Source organism: Rhamphochromis longiceps, linkage group LG17 (genome assembly GCF_057381845.1).
Source record: "Rhamphochromis longiceps isolate RC_006_pf linkage group LG17, R_longiceps_female_GT1.1, whole genome shotgun sequence".
Lineage (NCBI taxonomy): Eukaryota > Metazoa > Chordata > Actinopteri > Cichliformes > Cichlidae > Rhamphochromis > Rhamphochromis longiceps.
This window is the reverse complement of record NC_140573.1, coordinates 17,941,033-17,964,564: the sequence shown is the minus strand read 5'-3', so window position 1 is coordinate 17,964,564 and position 23,532 is coordinate 17,941,033. Positions and strand designations below refer to the sequence as shown.

Here is a 23,532-nt window from a genome sequence, read left to right as displayed (position 1 = left end):
TGATGTGCCCGTGGGCTCTGCCAGTAGGCAGCCATGCCAGAGTGGACCGAGCACCAGGCCCAGAGGCCCGAGGTCCGAGGGCCCCCCCAGCCCCCAGAAGACTTCCGACTGAGCCACGGGCACCCAGCCCCGCCAAGCAGCCACCGGGAGTGAGCCTGTACATACCTGAGCACCCAGCCCCAGGCATCGAGAACAAGCAAAGCACCAACGCCTGAGGGCATCAGCCACCAGCAGGGAGTGTGGTGGGGTAGATAGGCCCCCATACCTGGGAGGGCCTGAGATGTTCCCAGAGAGGCGAGTCTCGAACTGGGAAGAGTTTCATCCATCTATTTTACGTTTTTACATTTTAACAGCTGAAAATATTTAAGAATGAAAGCTATCAAAAGAATGTAAAATCCAACGTATCCATAAAAATCCTGACTTTTTTTACCCTAATGACAAATATTGCCATCTTCTCACAAACAGATGTAAAAATATTATATAATAATACTTTTTTTTCTTCATTTAAAATCACACAGTCTTTTAAAAAACACTTCAGCCTGAGGTCCAATCAAGTAACAAGGATTAAAACTTACAAACAGAACAGCTTATAAACTACAAACTAAAGGTTCTTAATGCTGTAACAAGTAGAGGAAATTATACAAACAAACTTTTGTATTCTAATCTCCTAAATGTTTGTTATTGTTGTTGTTGTTTAATAATAATCAGCTCATGAATAAATGCCACTACTTTGAGTCTGTATAATTCAATTACCGAGCAATTTTCATTTTAATTCAAATCATTTAATTACTGAGCCTTCACTTCCATTCAGTGAGCTTTGAACATGTCTTTGGTCCACCTGTTGTTCTTTACGATACTAACCACCAGTTTTGGACTTTGACTTCAGTTCACAGCAGCCGCTGTTGGCAACCATCATCTCATCACCCGTCAGCTTTAGAAAAGGATCCCTAACCATCAAACGTGATTCCCTGTCAGCAAGCTCGGTGATGGCAGGAATGAAGAGCCGATAATGATATTTGATGATTTGAAAATCAGATTTTATATAAAGGATTATATGTATTTATGGCAAATAATATGAGTGTGAAATTTAAAAATAAACTTGACTATCATATTATTACAAGGTTGTTATTGTGGATGTCCAAACATCTCTCTTGCCAACATGAAAGTTGCAGAGAGCCCTCTAGTGGAAAAATTATGCAAGATCAACATGTTATAAATGCTCATACCAATAGATCGGCAAATGGCTAATAGAAGCCTCGACCTTGCCCTATTTACTTCACAGTTTTTAAGATTGTGGCTTTGTTTTTGTAAATTAATAATGTTGAGGTTTCTCTCTTCATATTTCACTGAAGTGCATAAATGAATACTAAGAAAATATTTTTTAATATTAAGTTTCAAGTTAATGTCTCCTTTTCCTAACCCTCTCTCAGCAGAGCTCCCCATGGACAAACTGACAGCTGAACTCCAGACAGATCTGCACTTCATGATACTTTTGCTGAAACAGTCTCCATATTTCATCTCCCTTCATGTGGCTGAGATAAGTTACCCACAGGCTTCTCTCAAAGCTGGTTTCTCACCACTTTGTCAGGTAATTTGGCAAACAACATGACAGTTCACAAGTTTGAATGAGCAGTTTGAAATTACACTGAAAATAACAAAATGTTCTCCTCTATGTGAGGAAAGTGTTTGCTGAACAAAACTGCTTTAAGCATTCAAAGGACATTTTGTTCCTTGCTCATGTAGATTGGATTTCTAGATAATTAAAGACCCAAACTTGTAATGAACTAATTGTACTTACATGTACTGTGTTTATTTACACAAATAACTTTTCCTCCCTTGCCATAAGATGTAAGAAACAACTTTGAGCCACATTCAATGTATTTATCCCAAAAAGTTGATTGTGTTTGTCTGGACGTAGTGTTTTCAGTGAGAGAAACATTTTGTCACTCATCCAAGTCACTTCTTCAGTCTCAGCTACTGCAGGTTTCCCCAACCTTATGAAAAGTACTTTTGCACAGTAACTGAAACTAGCACCACTGACAAACACGGGCTGTGATGTCAGTTTCTTCATTATTATTATGCAAATTGTCATGGCAATTGATCAACAACCATTGATCAGTGGTCATCATGAGCATTATTCAAAGAGAGTTGGGGAACGCCTGCAATAACAACATCATAAGATGGTGACAGATGTACCCTTAGGCCCCCTCATTGATTCAGAGAGGGTCTTTCCCTTTTCATGTAAATGGCCTCCTTGACTCTGCACTCAGACCAGCGTTCCTCCCTGTCCAGGATGTTACATCCTCATCATTGAAAGAGTGTCCACTGGCCTGTTGGTGTGAATAGACTGAAGAGTCCTGGCCTGACGAGGTAGCTCTTCTGTGTTGTGGCATCTCCTTCGCCAGAGGTTGTTTGGTTTCCCCAACATATAAATCATGGCACTCAACAACGTGCACTATATTACTCTGTTTGTATCAGGGGACAGCATGTTTTGGGGGGTTTAAAAACCACAGAGAAAATGCATCTCAACTGTTTCAATACTTCTGACATATATGGGATCACTAAGGGTTTTCGCTTTTGCAGCAGTTGTCCTTCTCTCCTGGATTGGCTGGGGCTTTCTTTAGGTGCCTTCCCAGCTTTGACAAATGTCCAGCTGGGATAACCACATTTACTCAGGGCCTTCTTTATAAGGTTGGGGAAACCTGCAGTCAGCTGAGACAGAAGAGTTCCTAGGATGAGTGACGAAACATTTTCCCCACTGAAAACGCTACGTCCAGATGAACAGAATCAACCTTTTGGAATCTTTAAGAACTTTAATCAGATGTAAAAAGTCATACACAAGTTGTACCTTTACTATAAAAAACAAAAAACAAAAAAGGCAATGTTGACAAACTGAACTTTAATTGCAGGATAGTTCTAGGATATTTTACAGGATATTTTATGTAACCAATTTTATCAAGGGCAATTTATTTAATTTTAAAGAAAAGGAAAAATTGTAAAAACAAAAAACAAACAAACAAAAAAAACCCCAAAAAAACCAAACAAACACAAAAAACCCTGAAACGATCAATTCTAAACTGCTGCTAAATATACCCACCGCAGAACCGCAGATTAATTCTTTCCCTAGCCACGCAGAATGAAATCCCTTTGAGGATGGAGAACGCCAAAAAAGTTCCCAAACTTCCTCCAAGTTCCAGTCCAATATAGGAGCGATGAGTAGAGCAAATCCCCAAAATACTAAATCAAATTTATACTCTACAGTGGATTGAAAAAGAGAAGCTAAATCCTCTGTAAAATCCAGTGCATATTTCAGGGTCTTCGACTCTTATGCTCACTTTGACGAAATCCTGAGGAAATAAAACGTAATTGTTTTTATACAGTTTTAAATCCTGTTCTTCTCCCCATCAAATCACTCGATTCAGACTTTTCACATATAATTAAAAGAGTTTAAAAATGAAAAACACCTTATTACATGTTGTGCTCTTTATGTTGTAATTTAACATGATCTAAAAGTTTATTTGGTGACACAGAAACAGAGTATTTTAAAACTTTACATGTAGTTTGGATCCACACAAGTCTATATGGTCTGTGTGTAGCCCTATTGAGAAATGCCCACAAAAAATTGGACACATCGGCGTAACTTTGTGCTGAACATTGGGGGGGGGGGGGGGGGGGGGGGGGGGGGGTGTCAATATCTCTGTCCAAATAAATAAATCTGGGTAAATTCCCAGACGTTTAAACCTGCAACTCTTTTGCTGGTGAGTAAAGAAAATCAGCAGCCTACTTATGCAAGATAATTCATAATTTTATTGGGAGGGGGGTTATATTGGTAGGGTCTGATTATTGGGGGTTGTCATAACCCCCCTAACCCCCCTGGAAATTATGCCCCTGCACCAGACAATGGTTTGTACTCACTCAGCATCAGCACCACCTGACTTTGATGGGAGAGGTTGACAGATAAAATTACTTCATGATCACTGCAGCGCAAGAACAGTGAAATAATGAATTAAATTGTGAAATAATTAATAGTTCGTCAGTTAAAAAACATAGGAAATGAATAAATGAATTATAAGGAAATAAACTGATATTTAATTACTTAAATATTAATTATTTCCCATGTTTATTAATTAATGACACATTAATGAACTAACTGGTGATGTATTTATTCAGTTTTCAGTGCTTGTGGCCCTCCATATTTAAATGAGATCCAATCCAACTTTGAATGATGATTCAAAAGCTGTAACATAGATTAGGGGATTACATGTAAACACTCTCTTGAGCTTTAAATTTCCATTTTATAAAAGTCATTTACTGAGCACTTGCACAAAAATCTCTCATCTTCCCCAGCTGTGCAGGCAGCTGTTTTGTAACAAACTGCACAGAAAAGACAAAAGGCAATGTGGTGGCTGTCGCTGTAGGTGGTAGAGCAGGTCACCTCATCAGGTTGGTGGTTTGATCCTCATCTCCTCCAGTGTATGTAAATATCTTTGGGCAAGACAATAATCCCAAATTGCTCTTCGATGCCTCCATCAGAGTATTTATTTTCTGACCGTTTTCTTCTTCCCACATTTTTACACAAACATATATACTTTCTACTCCTTATAATTTAAAAACTGACTCCTTAATTTATGTTTAATCCATCCGAGGGAAGTTTTTATTTTACGTCGCTGCACACCGTCAACCAATAAACCGATTTGAGCTGAAATGGAGGGAATAATTACACAGAAAAGGCAATCCTATTCATGTATCTGTCACCAGGGCTTATTGCATACAAACAAGTGAAAGAGGCAAAAACCCAATTTATGCATCATTTATAGCACTGTGCTCAGGGGTTAAAGTGGGATAGAACGACTGCAGATGGTCACAAATTGTTGTTGCGGTACTTCAGCATCTACCTAGCACTACAGAGTAGCAAGCATTAAAAGCAGTAACATTTGTTTTTCAAATGCAGCACTTTTTGTCAGCTCATCAAATAACAGCAAATACACTCATTTATGTGCAGTTTGTTGAATACTTGAATACTGTTCATGCTAGCTAATGTAATTCTGTATTTCTCAGGGAAAGAAGATTGTGAGATAACTTCACTCAGAGAAAGATGGAAGAAAGACAGGAGAGGAAGAAAAGAGCTTAAATGTAAAGATAAAGATAAAGTTGTGTTTTGTTTATGTTGTAAAACCTCCTGCAAAACAAACTGAGGTAACTAACTTTGTATTATTCCAATCAAAAGGCAGTGTCATCCAGGATAAACTGGTTACCTTTTTATACTGTTTTGAATTTACAATAATGCATTGTGTTGGACTGGTGCAAGTAGGTGTGGTGTTCATGGTCAGAGTTAGATAACATCTAGTATAAGGAGAGCTGAAGATTCACTTTATTCAGTGAATCATCCTTTACAAAAACTGTATACTGTCTAGCATAAAGACAGAACAAACAGTTGGGAAAGGAAATTTTAGAGGATCTTCAGTGTTTTGGACAACCTTGAACACATTATTAAGGATATATTAATGGGAAAATGTTGATATATCCAATCTTGTCAGTTTTCATCATGTGTTTATTTAAAAGCACTTGGTCCTCCTTGAAACACCCTCTACAGATAAATGGATATAGTCCAACCAGCTCTGCCATCATGTCACCATCAGTTTTTCACTGTGAGAATTCAACATTTTATATTTAAAAAATATATTGTTGTATTTGTAACTACCAAGCTCCACCGAGAGTAGTTAAGACTTTGAGTGCTAGAGTTGTAATATAGTATAATTAACGATAAAAGCCAATCTAACATTTAGACTCAGTTACTCTATACCATTAGGAACTTTTATCTTTTACATTTGGACAAGTAATATTTCGTGGGTATTACAGGTATAATAGGAATTTTTTGATACTTTGTATCATTCTTATAGCATTCGTTTTCTGCTCTGACTTTGTGCAGCTCACACTTCATTCAGCCTGTTGCTGTGAGATTTAGGATGCATCGCACTAAAGATGTTCTACGTATTTTTTCGTTATTCCGTTGCCCTGTACTCATGATGTGTAATGACAATAAAGTTAAATCCGAATCCTTTTCTGTGTTGTGCTAGTTGAAGAATGGAAATCCATCATGGTAGACTACGTGAGCAACACGTGAAGACAGCTAGGAAAGAATAAAATATTTCATGCACGTATAAAGTCAGAACTTTCTAGAAAGTTCTTTTCTTTTTGCCAGTGCAGGGTGACTGTGGTCACTAACTTGGTATGAATCCCCAAAAAGCCATATGACAGCATACAGCATGAGTCCCTCTCAGCTAGAGATTATATGAAGCAGTGATCCTAACAGTCTGAACCAAAATCAGTCTCTGCTCTGGGCGTTTCAAAAGACGCATGGTTATAGAACACTGAGTGTTCTGCTTTATAATGAGTTGTGCAACAACATATTAGTTTGCCATATGAATTGTTTATTAAACCAGCATCTGTTACACTTCCAGAGTCTCCTTTAAGACAGAGTGTGAGTGACAGTGGACAATTAGATACAAATGAAAACCTGGAGAGCTGAAGTGGAGAGCAGTCTTCTGTTCATCTTTGTTTTATATCATCTACACTGACCACAAATTCATTAGTAGGAACTGTTAGAAAACAGTTTTCTGAAAGCAGTCAGAAAAAATGGATTAAAACGAGCTTCCTCTTATTATTGGATTTTTAGATCTAAATACTAAAACATGTATTTAATGTAATTCAGCTTGTTTTTCTAATGTCTTGTAAATTCAAGACAGTTAAGACCCTACTTCTGCATGCTCACTGGTTGATTTACTGGGTCGATCTACAACCATCTTTTCCATTTAATACAAACACACAACATGAGTCTGGTCCTCCGTGAGGATTTTCACCTACTAAGTGGTCTCAAAAGAAATCAAACATTTGGTTGTGTTCATACATACACACAAAAAATAGCTGTCGTGGGAAACAAGTTTAAGTTTTGTCTATGATTTCAACGTCTGACAACTTTAACTCTTAAAAACATTTAAGAGTTCACTGGTCACATGTGAGAAGTGTCAGTGTTGTGACATCTGACCTGGATGGGGAGCACTAGCTCACTACTTTTACTGTCTATTTTAATTGTTTTTTTTCCCCTCAAAGGTTTAGCTGAGTTTTGTTATAAGTTAGGAGTCTTTAGAGCTCGAATGAGGAACTTCATCTCACTGTGTCATCAAGAAACAACTTCAGCTAAGCTGGTTTCTTATGCTTTCATTTCTCAATGACAAAAAACATACAAGTAGATTACAAACCACAAATGTGTTTTTAATGAATTAGTGCATTTTGAGATTTTGGTTTGTTTGTTTACACACCACGTCTTATTTCAGACTGAAAAACTTCGCTGTACTTTATCTGTTGGATATTGTTGCATAATTAATGAGAGAATTCTTTACTGGGAAACAGAAAAATTCGGAAATTCTTTGTAATATAATAATAATAATAATAATAATACATAAAGTCTTGTAATACTTCAAACTATTTTTTCCTAGATCCAAAGACACTTCATTTCAAACATACCACAGCACTTTGAGTCAACTCCTGTTTACAAGTCCTGATTAATAAAGCACACCCTCTGTCAGTTCTTAGGTTTACATATCAAGACAGAATAAAACATCAGGTAGTTCTTACCTGGTTTTCTTAAAATTAGTTAAATGCAACATCAGATGAACAACACATTCACTGTGTAATTATATATTCACCCCCCAAAAAATAAACTGCAGACGCGGTGAGTAGAAAAATTAGGTAGACTGCATAATTTTAGAGCTTTTATCAGCAATAATTTGAAGTAATCATTTTCTGTATGACTAGAGTGGAGTAAAAATTCCTCCACAATTTTTACATTTTGTCAGTTAATTTTTTCCCCGTTCATTGCGCTTTGTGGGCATTCAACTCTCATCTTCATGCCGTAGCATTTCAAAGTCTGTTGTTGACCTACTGGTGTGCTTGGGGTCATTTTCATTGTTGCATAACTGAAGTCTGACTAAGTTTTAGCTGTTGGACAGATTTAACCTCACATTTCACTCAAGAAATAGTTGGTATATAAAGGTGTTCATGGTAGACTCAGTGACTGCTCAACAAACCCAATGATCACCCCTTGGTGTTTGTTGTGTCTCCATGTGTGGCACTGTGCATTCAGATACGGTTTTTAAAAGCTAGGCAATGCTGCCATGTTATTTTGAGAGAGAGCAAATGGGCTGGTACTTAGTGTTTTTTAAATACATTCAAAGCACTTTCTACGACAAATCATGCCTAAGCACTTTCAAACATTCACACACACTGTGGTGGATGTATCCTGGTCATCTTGGGGTTCACCATCTTGCCCAGTGATGCTTCAGCAGTCAACCAGTTGCTTTAAGATAATTGCTGATTACTTTCCTCCTTTCAATTGTGTTAACACAATGCCAAGACTTTTATAGGGTTGGTCAAATGTGCTGATGAGCTGCTACCAAGTTGTTGTTTTTTTTGTAGGGACAAGGTAAAAAACTTGGGCGTGTGGTTCGACATGGTGCTCTCTTTCGAGTCTCATGTAAAAGAGATAACAAAGACCGCCTTTTATCATTTGAGGAACATCACCAGAATCAGACAAGTTTTGTCAAGCGACACTGCAGAGGTTCTTGTCCATGCATTTGTGTCCTCACGCATTGATTATTGTAATGCTCTTCTTTCTGGGCTACCAAAGAAAAGTTTTAGAGGTCTACAGATGGTACAAAATGCAGCTGCTCGCATTTTAACAAGAACTGGGAAATTTGAGCACATTAGCCCTGTACTGAACTCTCTTCATTGGCTACCTTGTCAGGTTCGAGCAGATTTTAAGGTCCTGCTGCTCACCTACAAGGCTTTAAACAGACTGGCACCTTCATACCTCTCCGACCTTTTACATCTTTACGTTCCATCCCGTGCTCTCCGATCTCAGGACTCTGGCCTTCTAAAGGTTCCTAGAGCCAGAAAAAAAGACTATTGGAGAGCGTGCTTTTTCTTTTGGTGCCCCGTTTCTGTGGAACACCCTCCCTCAAGATATTAGGCAGGCATGCTCTGTTTCCGGTTTTTAAAACTAAGCTGAAGACACATTTGTTCACCCTATCTTACAAGTCTTAATTCTATGGCTTTCAGTTTTAAATTTTTACTGTTTTTAACTTGTATTGTGTCTTTTACCTGTATTGCTATGTATTGTTTTTATTTATTTTTTATCTTTTTAGTTTCAAATAGTTGTACAGCACTTTGTTTGAAAGCGCTTTATAAATAAAGTTATTATTATTATTATTACCTTACAGAAAATAAGCCAAAATGGAAAACAGCGCATACAGAAATTATGATGCATTTCATATATTGTAATGATCTAACGAATTAGACACCCTCGGATGCCCTTTACTAATTAAGAAATGCTAAGGACCAGAATCTTTTATTATGCCCTGACATGTAAAACCTTATAATTTAAGGAGGGTATACTGTCTTTTTATTGTGACTGTATATTTTCCATAATTCAGAGGTAGTTTCCCCAATCATGCTCATGCCTCAAGCTTCCTTATTTGGAAGAAGGGGAAATGAATTTTTATTTAAAAAAACAAAACAAAACAAAACATGTTTAGCTTGAATTAATAGTTGACTGACAGTACATTTAAGTAAGCTTTACTTAGAAATTGTGCAGCTAGCCCTGCAAATGGTGACCTGTCCATGGTGTGCCTCTCACCCTGTGAGAGCCAGGATAGGCACCAGCCGCTGTCTTAAAAGTTAATATCCTTCTCTAGACAAATGACTTCTCTGGGCTTTAAAACACTTTCTGTTTTTTAACAGGTGGTAGGTAGAAACCTGTGGATGTTAGAGGAAATGAGTTAAAATTGCCACTTTGATTAATGTAACAAAAGGTACACTTTAATTAGACTTAAATAAAACTGAAAAAATCTCACCCACCCTGGTCCTTTCACAACAATCTCTATTACATATGGTGCCTTTTTATCTGTTTTTCTGTACATACTTCTTTTTACATAGTATGTACAGTGACAGTGTACATTTGATCTATGTGGAGTGTGTATTTCTGAGTCAGTGAGCTGTATAGACACACTATGACTTTCAGCTGTATTATGGAAAGAAACACATCCAAATTGAGATTCACAGTCAAACATCACCATGTGTGAAAAGATACGCAGACACACTTGTGCAATAACACAAGCGCTCATCTTCGGGAGGCATTAAGCAAATATCCTTAAATAAATACAAAATAAATTAAATCATATAAAAGAATGTGTTAAAAAATAAAAAAAGAAATTCTGTTACATATTAAAACAAATCGCAAACACAAGTAACAACAGTACTTGCTCATAGACAAAGAGCACAAAGAGTACAGATGGCTACAATCTGTAAACAATTATGGACAGAAGGACAAACATGCATGGAGACAGACACATCCACATGTCATCAGTGTGTAGAAAGGACTAGTGGACCTAAGGTGGTGGTGGATGAGGACTTTTTCTCTGGGATGGGAGTATTATGGAAGAGCTGTCACTTCTCACTTCCCTGTCAAGAGGTATGGGCTGCAGGGCTGTGTTTGACAGCATTATTGGCAGTGCTGCTATCAGCTGCTTTCCTGGATGTGTTGCTCATAGATGGCTCAGGACTAACTGAACAGCACCAAATTCTATGGCAGAGTGAAAGGACATGAGCGTTTCATCAAAATTTCCAGAGTGCAAGGTCATTTACATTTTTTCCACACCAGAAACCACTGAAGGTTACTATTTTGCTCGCACTATAACTGTGTACAAGTTTTACTGTAATTGTATGGTGATAACATAGCCATCGTTGATACAGGAAGAATTAAAATATTCTCCCAGTTACACAAATACCTGCTTAAGGCGAGACACTACCGTTAGTGTTTTTGTGTTATTTTGGTTTCATAGTATGTCTTCTTTCAGAATAGTGGAAAGAATACAAAAAGATATACACATTTAGATTTATTTTTCTGCACTGGACATTTATGCAAATGTTTCACAATGCAGAATTTCTCAAATGTGAGTTCTCTCAGTCAGATACCGGGCAACTCAGTGTTCAATATTATTTGAGACATGCACAGGAGGAGCCAGAGATGTATCCACCAATCTTTCAGATAGACACAACTCTACCACCTGACACACAGCTGCCACAACTACAAGGTGTCCAAGGTGGGCTCTCATCCATGTACTGACCAGACCAGAAGTCGAGCTTATGTGTGCTCAGGGTGGAATCGCCTCATGCTATCAGTAGTGACACTGAACCTAGTGTCTGTAATATACAGTGATCCATACACTGCTTAAAAAAATTAAAGGTACACTTTGAAACCACATCAAGTCAACTCAGTGGGGAAAAAAGTCATGTTGGGTATTTATTTTAATATGGACTTGGTAATGGTAGGAATTGAAGAATGCCACATCATTTGAGGGAAATAAAAATTGTCAACATATAGAAGGCCGAATTCAAAGATGCCCCGAAATCAGAGTTTAAAAAATGATGCAGCAGGTTAGTCCATTTCGCAGAAATTTCATTGCCGCAACTCAAAATGCTGCAGTATTTTAATAGTTTGTATGGCCCCATGGCCCCCTTAACACCATTGAGGCATGCTCCTAAAGAGAAGACCGATAGTGTCCTGGAGGATCTCCGTCCAGATCTGGACCAGAGCATCAATGGGCTCCTGTTTTGTGTGGACTGAAACATAATGTCCCAGAGGCGTTCTATCCTTCACCCACCAACAACTGGGGAGGAAACCAGGACCCACTCCACCAGCGTAGGGTCTGACAATCGTTCCAAGGCTTTCCTCCCGATACCTAATGGCAGTCAGGGTTCTGTTGCCTAGCCTGTAGAGGTCCCTGTGTCCGTCCAAGGATATGCATTTGCAGACAGTCACCACTCACCACCAAACTGGTCATGATGAACAATATTACAGGTTCTCCATGGCTTCTCCAGACCCTTTCATATCTGTAACATGTGCTAGTGGTGGACTTGCAAATTCTGGTATTCAATGGCAAATGCCAATCGGACTCCCTGGTGCCAGGCAGTGACCATAGGGCCCACTAGAGGACGTCAGCCATCCTCATGAAATCTATTTCTGACTGTTTGGTCAGAGACATTCCCACCAGTGGCCTGCTAGAGGTCATTTTGTAGGGCTTTGAGTTGTCCTACTGGTGGATCTCCTGGAGTAAGTACTTGTCTCCTGGAACCTCCAGACATGGCAAATTTTCTGGCAATGGCACGTATTGATGTGCCATGTTGGTGGAGTTGGACTACCTGTGCAGCCTCTAAAAGATGCAGGCATTGCCATTGTCACCAATAGTGACAATGACCTTAACCAAATGCAAAACTAGTGGATATAAACAGTCAGAAAAGACAAGGAGGGGAAAAAATGTCATTCACCTGCAAAGCCATTCCTGTTTTGGGTTTTTTCTCACAGACGCTCCTCTAGTGCACCTAGATTTAATGAAATGTTAATTGAAGTAACATCAAAACAATTGATACAACCTTCTCTGCTACTTAATCTGACCAGCTCACTGTCACAGAAGTTGGTTGACTTGATGCTATACTCTGATTCAAAAGCATCCCTTTAATTTTTTTAGAGGACTGTATATGAGGAGATTGAGCTTTTAGTGTGCAAGATTTCTTTTAACCATTTTCACTTTGTTCAAATGTGGAAACTCCACTTTAATAACCCTTTTTAAACAGATTCAGGGCTTTCTATGCGTCATTCAGAGTCTAGTTTGTGATAAAGTATTGCAGAAGATGAAATAGTTGTCTCCTGAAAAAGTATTCTCCTGTACTGTCACTCATCTTACCTGGTCTGACCTTTAGTTCTTTAATTCCAGACTTTTCAAGATCTGCATGTTGGAAGTAACTTGTTATGTTAACATTTCTCAACAGTGAGCCACATAAACAGCCAACTTTTTTTCATAATGCGGCATACAAAATGTTTTGTTCAATTCAGACCTCATGTGTAGCACGTACTAACAATTATAGTGATCAGAGCAGTCACATCCAAAAAAACAAGGAGTCTGTGAGCTAGTGTTCATGCTCTCTTCACAAATTGTCTAATTAGTCAGAAAGGTTGTCACATTATCTTTTTCTTTAAAACGACAGGTGTTTAAATCATGTTTAATTATTACTTGTTATTAAACCCTGTCTTTCTTCCACAGCGTCTTTTGTTATCGCTCACTCAGCTCTGTTTTTTCCCTTTACTCCCAACCAGCTACAGATGGCTGTTCCTTCTACCAGAGGGTTCTTCCTCCTCAAAGAGATTTTTCTTCCCACTGTCATTAAGTGCTTGCTCTTAGGGGGTAGCCTGATTGTTGGGAATTTCTGTCTATCATTGTAGGGTCTTTACCTGACAGTATACAGTGCCTTGAGGCGACTATTGTTGTGATTTGGTGCTACATAAATAAAATGAAATTGATCTGTGTTTGATTGTTGCAGTCACACACAATGCAGCACGCAGTGTGTTTGAACAGCAGCTTTGTTCTCACTGGCAGCAAACAAAAATTCAAAATGTTTTCAGCTGCCATAACTTGACCCGATCCCTGTGCCGATGATTTTTACTGCTCTATAACTGTTTGGACAGTACTGAAGATTGCAGAAAGTGGAATCCTCTGGGACACTGGTGTACGCTGAAGTAGGAAAACACAAAGGAACATTATGTAATAAGCAACAAGGAGTCAACCTTTGAGGTCAGAACTCCAAGAACTAAAATGAACCTTTGAATCTAATGAATTGAGATCTTTCCTAAATCCCTCCTATTCCTCTACCCTAAGTGTATACTGTAGAAATGTATGTGAAGGCACACACTGTATTGTCATGTGAAAACCTTGTAACGCTAATATAAAACACAAGTGTTAACTACGCCTGGAGAAACAGAAAAATAGCAGTTTCATCTGAAAATGCTGAATGGACATATTCAAATCAAGGCAGTTTTCTGATGCTTTTAGGAAAGTAAACACATTGGAGATTAAGCATCCAGCAGCAATAAAATGTGTATTTCGATGTTCTTGTGCTGGACAGTACTGAAATGTGATGGAGCAAGTTAAAGGGAGTGCGGAGGAAGCAGGAGTGAGTGAGTATGGAGGATGACTGTGTGCAGCTGGGGGTTATAGGATTCCATCCATGAAACTGGTGTCTAGCCGCTGGATGAGCACCCGGATAAAGGACATCTCCTTGCGAGTATTTTCAAAGATGACCCTAGGATCATCAGACTGGCAGCGCAGACAGTTGGGAGCCATAACCATGGCCAGGTTGTTCACATCCATTTTGGTGATGGCCACATTAGCAGGCTGGGCAAATACCTAGACAAACACAAGGAAAGATCTCTATCTAATAAATGCAATAACATTTCAAGGTCTTAAGCATACTGTGATGATCTGGCAGGCATAATATTACAGTGCTGGAAAAAGATTATGTTTTGTGTTTCTCTAAAGCTCATATCTGATCATGGTCATTTAATTTGGCAACACTATGTAAATGTGACTCCCATTGTGCTGCAGCTTTTTTGTTTTAACAACAGTTCTCAGCTTTTCAGAACTGTTGAGACCAACTGCTGTAATTTTAAAAGCCAAATGTTTTCAGATTCTTTAAATAAAATGTCATAGTATTCATAGTTTTCCATAGTCTCCTTTGTTGTAGTTTCTGCCAAAATTCACAACACATTTTCAGTGGTAATAGATCAGTTTAGTGTGGATTGGTATTAAGATAACCAAATATCAGATATGTTACTCAAAACTGTTATACATCATTATATATCATTCAGAAAAACTTGAAATGTGCACTCTTTATAAATGGTTGTTCTTGTCTCAGTGATTTCCACAATCACAGAACAGTCGTTAGAGAACAGTTTTCCACTCAGTCCATCTCAAATAAGCTTGGGCCCAGGCAGAACACACCGTTTCTGGATTATACCTGTTGCAACACAAATACTCAAAAGTAGATGATGAAATAGCAAAGTTCTTTGCAGGTTTACACTAAGAATCATTAACATTATCAGTCTTTTATCTGCTCTACATACATTCTTCTTTATAACTCACCCGCTCTCAGATGCTGTTTTAATATCCAGTCACGTTCAGTTCAATTCAACTTTATTTATTTGGCAGCAAATCACAACAACAGTTGCCTCACGGTGCTTTATTTATTCATAACCAGGACTAGGGAGGGGCATGTACGGTGGGGATGGTAGGTGGTAGGATGACAGATGTTGTGAAGGAGGGCGTGTCCCATTTTGACCTTGGGACTTCCAGGTCACAGATGTTAGAAGTGAAGAAGTTTCTCGGATGAGAGAGGTGAAACGTCTTCAAGAAACTTAAAGAAGTTCAGACGCTTTTCTTTCCAAGCTCCTTAGACAACCCAGAACATAAGTCCAGAACTACCTCAGCAAAAAAGAACAAGATGGTAAGCTTGAAAACATGGAGCAGCCAGCACAGCCTCCAGACTTAAACCCCATCAAGATGATTTGGGATGAACTGGACAGAAGAGTGAAAGCAAAGCACGCTACAACTGCCAACATTTATGGGAACTTCTACAACAGATAGGGAAGAAGCTTCCGAAGAATATTTGATTTCTATTGTAGACAGAACGCCACGGGTGTTTTTAGCTGTTACATCTGCCAAAGGTGGCAACTTTGATGAGTCAGAAGTTTAAAAAACATTTTGGTTTATAAATTGATTTCTTTTTTAACTCCAACTGCTTATTTGTACGATGCTTTCATTTCAGAGTGCAATGAGACATTAAACTCCATAATTTTTTAATTAAAACCTAGAAACCTGGAAACCTTTTACCAGTAGTGTATATGATCATATTTAAGACTGAAACAATAATTAATGGTAGGACTTCTTTGAGCAGTCTTGTGGGAATGAGGTCTAAAAGACTCATTGATGGTTAGGAGGAAGTAATGACTGAAGTTAATTCAGAAAGATCAAGAGGAGAAAGAGTCTAAATACATATCAATGGTACCGAAAGTAGCTGGACATAATGTTACATCAGTAAGATGGTTATGAATATTTTTTTATTTAATGTTTAAAATTTTATATCTCTGACTCTCTCGCACCTGGAATCATCCGTCCCTCTTCTTCACCATTTGGTGTTTCTTTTTGGTTGAAAAGAAATACAAAACTCTCCATCCCTGTATTTATTTCACTGGTCTGAGAAAAATCACAATTTAAAAACAAATACCAGTTTCATTTGTCGTCTTCTGAACCAGATGGTTGGCTTGATGGTTTTGGAGAACAATCTTCTCCAAAAGTATCTGGTAATGACATTCAGTCTCACCAGCGTCCCTTCTGTGTTTAGGGGCTCTTGTTAACAGCATTCTGTGAGATTTCCTTAACTACTTCACCTTCACCTATCTCAGTGACATCTTGATCTTCTCAGAGTCAGTCCAGGAACATGAAAGCCTTGTCTGACAAGTGCTTCAACAACTTCTTGGGAACAAGTTCTACGTTAAAGGTGAGAAGTGCGAGTTCCACGCAGAACTTTTGTCATTGCTTGGTTTCATTGTGAAGAAAGGACAAATAAAGGCTGATCCAACAACAGAGGCAGTAGTTCTCCCATCTTTACTTCTAAGAAACACTCTCTCTCTAAGGTACTTTTTATACCCAGTCATAATACTGATGATTAACTTGATTACTTGCAAATGTTCATCCTTTCTAGTATAACATACTTTTTAAACCTTTTGTTACCCCTGTGCCAACCTTCTTGAGGTGTGTTGCTGCCATTACATTCACAATTAGCTAATATCTTTATTAAAAGTGAAAAACGTGTCTAAGTTTGAACATTTGATATATTTTATATGTTCTATTGTGAATAAAATATGGGTTTATAAAATTTGCAAATCATTGCATTCTGTTTTTATTTATTTCACACAGCATCCAAACCTTTGTGGATGTGGGGTTGAAGTATAAGTTGTGCTAACATGTCTCTATTCAGGTCATAGTAGTCTAAGGAGTCTAAGGAGCTTGGAAAGAAAGCAACTTCTTTAAATTACTTGAAGACGTTTCACCTCTCACGCTTCAGTTATAAAGTCCCAGGTATTTAAATCCTAGTTAGGGTTCAAATATACGGACTACAGAAACCACCCATGCTTTAACTTGAGATGCAATCCGGACTGCTTCCCAAGAGATTGCACCTTGAGTCTACAGTCAAGGGACAAGAGCTGAGGCAGATCTTATAGAGAGCAAAGTAAGTAAGTATGAAGAGCACTCCAAAGTGAGATCAACCTGACCCTGCAGGAACTCACAAAACTTCTACCTTCTCCCATTTCATAAGAGGTTTGTGGACAAGGCACAGTTGGCACAACACACGAAAGAGAAAGAAAGACAACTCCAGAAATTCCAACACTCCAAACCAAAACTTACTACTTTCAATTAATGCCCAGACTAAAACAGAAAGACTTCACAACCAAAGACAGCCAGGTACGTCAAGCACAACTTATCAAGCTCAGCTTTACAAATCTGATAATTTTACCATCCAAAAACCTTTCTGTGCGCACAAATGTCTGTGCAGATAACCATTTGTAAATCTTAGTTTACGCTTGTGGATCATATCGTACACATTTGCAACCCTTTTGAGGCAAGTTGTGTATAAATGACCAGTATTTATTCAGGTTTGGGCATACATATTTTTAAAATGGTTTCATATGTGGTCAAATTGCTTTGTATTTGAGTCTGAATTGAAGCACATGCTTGTGAGTCTTCAAAAGTTAAACACAAATCACTGCACGCGTTCATAAATCTTCATTTATGTTTGTGGACCATACTGTACATATTTGTAACCCTTTTAAAACACCTTTCTCTTCTATCTGCCAGAACGAAACGTGTACGGGACGGACAGGACTATAAATCCCACTTCAGCTGTACATCTGGAAAATGGTAAACGGTAAACGGACTGGTTGTTACACAACTTGCCTCATTCACCCATTCATACAAGCACTTTTTGCTATGCTTGTTCTATCTAAGTGTTTTCTATCTACTATTTACACACATTCATACTCTGATGTATGCATCAGAGAAGAACTTGGGGTTAGTATCTTACCCAAGCATATTTGGCACTTTGACTGGAGCAGCCTGGGATCGAACCACCAACTTTACAATTAGCAGATGACCTGCTCTAAGTAAAAAGGTCAGTCTTGGGATGATGCAAAGGTTCAAATTTTGGATGGAGAAGACTGATGTTTTGACATAGAAGAAAAATAGGCCATATATGTCCACTGTGAATGACCACCTTTGAACAGAGTGGGTGGTTTATGCCATCAGCTGTCAGCCCCCTACAATTCAGTCTCGAGATCCCTTCCCAGGTGCCTAAACTCATGTTGCATGAGGTGATCTCAACAGGTCACATGACAGGGTGAGGCAAAGTCTCACACTGGTTTCACCTGAAACCAGTGTAATGACCCATACCTTTTTTCACACACTGGCAGATGTGCATGATTAATAGTAAGTCAGGTTAAGGGACAGTCCCCACTAGGTTTAAATCCCTGGGATTTTCCACCATTTGGTTTTAGAAATTAAGAAGCCTCTTCGATGAGAGGTGGAATGTGTTCAAGAAATGTTAAAAAGTCCACTCGCTTTCTTTCCAGCTCCTTAGACAAGCTGTGCTAACCTGTGCATATTTGTGTTACCTGTAGGAATCGAATGAGATAGCAGAGCACCAGTTTGTTGATATGTGGCAGGCCCAGCACCACACCGACAGCTGCTTCTGGGTTGTCATAGTGAGTGATACACTCCTCATAAAACTCGTGAGGGATAAGCGGTTCTTCGAGCTCCCTGTACCAAAGTTTCAGCAGAGAGGCTGCAGATACAGAAGAGGACACCAAGTGAGACTTCTAAGAAAGCACTTATTCAGGAATGAAAGTCATTTGAACATCTCATACTACTGCAGGCGGATCATATCTGGGCTGCAGAGACACAGTGTTCAGTAGCACTATTCAACAGTGTGTATGTGTACCAGGAATGTGTGGGTCTTCCAGTCCTGTAGGGATTTTCCATTGATCCACTTGCAGCTTGAGGGCATTGACTTCATCTATGTCCCCTGGTACTCTGGAGATCAAATATCACAGGATATTTACACTTCCGGCCCTCTTCTTATGCTACATAGTTGTTTTGCATAAAGAGTGTGAGAACCAGAAACACAAGGATGTACAAGAGCTTCATCTCAGACATACAGAAAGCAGATACAACACACACAACCTGCTGACCACATAACTGCTCACAAAGACTTGTAGCAACTCTTATAAAAACACAAATGTTTCTTCATCATTTTTGAAATGCATTAAAAATATGTTAAAAACTGACACATAATTGTGGCTAGAAGAGAAATCTGATATCCAAATGTATGTATTAAAAGATTATATGTCATTAACTTGCCCAACTTTGCACTTCTTTCCTTTGAGTTTTAAACTGACTGTTTGTCAGCCCTTAAAACTTAACCTGGTTGCAACATGGTTGCAACATGATGCAACATGACAAGCTCCACATTTTGACCAAGACTTATGTACTTTAAGAGCATGTGACCAAGAAATTATTTATAGTAAGATTTTGCATGGTTCCACTAACTAATGACACATTAAATAGTCATTAAATGCTTCACAGAATTTAATGTCTGTAAAGCATTAATTTTATTTTGTTTCATTTTTTTCCCCTCACATCTGTTTTCATACTGTGCAGTCTTCTATCATCTATTTGGTCCCATTAGCTCCCTTCCTCACTCACCTGAAAATGCCTTCTGTTTGGTCTCCATTGAGACACAGAACCTCTTCAGAGAGGCGAGTCTGTACCCATGGCAATTGGCGGTCTGGATATCGCTCCTTCTGGAGTGCCATGACCTCCTCAAGGGAGGACCCAAACATGGAAGGGTTGAAGATGGCGTTCCTGGCATGCTTGATTTCCTCTATGCAGGGTTTCTGCACACCCTGAAAAAGTGTGACAGAAACGCACACACAGACACACACAGATAAGTTACTGCAGGGCAGCTGAGGCAGAGCTGAGAGCATTTTGAGTACTAAAGGAACATTCAAAAGTATCAAGTATTAAGATGTCAGTGAAAAAAATCCACAAATATAGTTAAACAGTACTTGAGCGATTATGGATTTTGGCGATCTCTACACGTCAACCATGGGAACATACTTTCTTCTCGCATGAGTTTACTTTCTAACTCTCGTCTGGATTATTTCCTAGTCAGCAGCTCACTGTTGAGTGACATTTCAGACACTGAAATACACCTTATACCTGTCAAGGATCATGCTCCCTTGTCTTTAATTCTAATACATAAGTAGGTCATTCAGCCAAGTAAAAACTGGAAATTTAACACATTATTGCTTATAAATGAAGATATTATTAAATATTTTAAAAAAGAGTGGGCTTTATATTTAGACTATAATGACCTGCCTGGAACATCAGTATGTGGTCTCTGGGAGGCAGGAAAAGCTGTGATGAGAGGAAAAATAAGTTCATTCTCATCTCATCAGAAAACAAATATATATTCACCACAGATGAGCTCATCTAAACACAAAACTGATCTGTTTCTTGATAACATAGCCCTTCCAAAATTATTAGACATTAGGTTATAGCGATCAAGGGTATAAAATGTGTAATAAACCTTCTTAAGAGCTTTAGATTATTAAATAAACTGGCTGAAATGTACAGTTCTTCCAATTGCTCCTTCCATTTCTTCCTCATTAATAGTCAGGTATTGTTTCTCCTAGGCTTACAGATTTAAATACACTAAACTACATACTACATATTTATGAATATATTTATACTCATAAATATCATGTCTATATGTTCTTCTTTTGCAGGCTGCATCACTGAAATGAACATTTGTGTCAATAAAGACTAGGTTGAAAAGGGGAAGTAAAAACATGTGGACAGACGGCGCTCCGTACCTTCTTGGCTCCAGTGAGTGCAGCTTTTGTCAGTTTCCTGTAGCAGTATTTAGCATAACTGCTAATGGCCACACCTTGAGCAACAGAAAAAGACAACATATTAACAACATTAGGAGACTGTTTTAGTTGTCTTAAATTGATTCATTAGCACGACAACAACTCAAACATTCTTCCAATCTGTGGAGATTCTGTATCTCACGATGTCAATCACTGGTGTTGGATTACCATTTTGTAGATTTGATTATGGCGCTTTGGCTGTTGCCATCTGAGATTTGAAGTAGGAAGTGTCCATATGTGGATGACAAGGTGGAGCTGGTGAATAAGGCTTCAATGCTCAAGCCAGCGCTCAATATATGTACATCAATGATAATTTGCTTCGGAGAACCACTTCTAATTTCAATAATTGCTTAGGCAATGGCAGCAACTATTACTGTGTTTTGAAAAAGCAAAATGAAATAAAAACTTAGTACAACAACAGTAATTGTAATCTCTGACTAAAAGAGAGATGGAGCATCAGTTGTTTATGAGAGACTTTAAAAATAGTGCTGAAAGTAAATCTGACAGCCATAGTGACTGTCTGTATTTTGTTGCAATTTACAAGAGGTCACCCAAGGGAAATAGCACAAGAAGTTATACTCAAGCTAAGGCTTTGTTACAGGAACATTTTGGAAATGGATCGTCAATGAAACCGAGCTCGTTAAATCAGAGGACGTTAAGGTACTTCAGGACTACAGTTTACTTCTTAGAGAAACGGTAAATGTTAAAATGTTTGCCCCCTTCCTGATTTCCTAGTGTTTTGCATATTTGTCACACTTACATGTTTCAGATTATAACCCAAGTAAATACAAAATGCAGTGTTTAAATGATGATTTCATTGATTAAAGGAGAAAAGTTCTGCAAACCTGACTGGTCCTGTGTAAAAATAGTAATTGAGTTCAGTTTCACTAAACACACCTGATTACTGGCAGAGCTGTTAAATCAAGAAAACACCTAAATAGATCCTGTCTGACAAAGTGCGGCAGACTGAAAGATCTCAAAAAGCCAGACATCACGCCACAATCTAAAGAAACACCTGAGAAACAAGACTGGAAAAGGTTATAAAGCTATTTCTAAAGCTGTGATGCTCCAGTGAGCCACGGTGACAGCCATTATACACCAGTGGAGAAAACCTGGAACCATGCCTGTAAATAAGGAAAACATTCCACATCAGAAGGATATTTGGCTTCATTTAAGACACATTCCCCTTCTAGAAATCGAGTCAGAGATTGAGTCACTGTTAGGGGTAAATGTACCAAAGGCACTGGAACCACTGAGTTTAAAAAAAGAGTAAAACATATTAACAAATTGAAAGTACATAATGTTTGTCTGTGAGATGGTTATGAATATTTTTCCAAAGGTATCCAGAGCCGCATGTAGTGAAAATGTAAAGCTATTGCTTCACTCGTCTACGTTCATCTGAAGAGGAAAAAATTTCCACGGGACTTTTAAACCAAAGGTATTCACAGTTTTACTTAACCAAGCCAACACGAATGCAATAAAATAACTTTCATTACCCATGAATTTACTTATTAAATAACTAATTACACAAAATAAGTTTGACAGTAAATATAAATACTGAAATATATGTACTATATTAACTTGGCTCCCACACCACCTCTGTGTAATTCATTATTGTACATTTAAACATTTTTAGGAAATGATCAGACAAAAGAGGAAGGTTAAGAAAGATCCTTTATTCCGACCATAGCACACGGACTTGGAGATAAAAGGATTCAAAGGGTTTGCATAGCAAGTGGCTGTAGACAAATTGGCACTTGATGATGGGACATTATGGTATATCCCTCACAATAGTGCTGAACTCATGCAGAGGCTAGATCTCACTAGCTCTTTGACAAAAGTTGCAACCAGAGCTTGGACAACATTATTGAAGCACTGTTGAATCATCTGGACGGAGAACAAAACAAAAGGCAGTCTACATCCAAAGAGGAACTTTAGAATATCCTTAAAGAATCGTGCAGAACAATTTATGAGGACTACTAATAGAGATTAGAAGAATGCTTGACCAAATGAGTTCATGTTGTGTTGCAGAATAAAAGTGGTTATACCAAATGATTCACTTTCATACTACATAGAATTTTACATATTCAGTTTTAGGCTTGTACACTGTATTTCCTTGGATATTTGGTAAACATTATGGAAACCATTTGTGGATATAGACATGTAAAAACACAATGACTACTTAATTCAACTCAATTTTATTTCTGTAACTCTAAATCAAAAACAGTTGGCCAAAGTTACTCTATACTGTTCATGGGACCCAGCTGGACGCATCCCAAAGAGACGACATGGGCCCAACATCCCGTAGGCCTGTCACTCACAGGGGGCATCATAGCGGCAGCCAAGAGTGGAGGCCTTGGCGGACCAATCCCCTCCTATTGAGGCTGGTAATCGAGACATGGAACGCCACCTCTCTGGTGGGGATGGACCCTGAGCTAGTGCATGAGGTTGAGAGATACCGGGTAGATGTAGTCAGGCTCACCTCATTGAATGTCTTGGAACAAGCCTCCTTGAGAAAGGCTTGACTCCCGAAGGCTCTGGATGTTGTAGGAATGTCATGTTTGACACTCCTCTGTAACATTGTGTGGAGATCTGGA

At 38.5% G+C, this 23,532-nt stretch overlaps 1 protein-coding gene across 1 annotated transcript in view; it reads right to left on the bottom strand.

Annotated features, from left to right (window-relative positions):
• Positions 1 to 9,567: 9,567 nt before the first annotated feature.
• arhgap39 (Rho GTPase activating protein 39) overlaps positions 9,568 to 23,532 on the bottom strand; it is a 68,256-nt gene continuing 54,291 nt past the window's right edge. The window contains exons 7-11 of the mRNA XM_085386521.1: positions 20,879 to 20,952; positions 19,707 to 19,906; positions 18,943 to 19,034; positions 18,617 to 18,786; positions 9,568 to 14,297 (exon numbers count right to left, since the gene is read on the bottom strand). Coding sequence (XP_085242647.1) covers positions 14,103 to 14,297; positions 18,617 to 18,786; positions 18,943 to 19,034; positions 19,707 to 19,906; positions 20,879 to 20,952 — 731 coding nt within the window. The 3' untranslated portion in view covers positions 9,568 to 14,102. The remainder of the gene's footprint in view (positions 14,298 to 18,616; positions 18,787 to 18,942; positions 19,035 to 19,706; positions 19,907 to 20,878; positions 20,953 to 23,532) is intronic.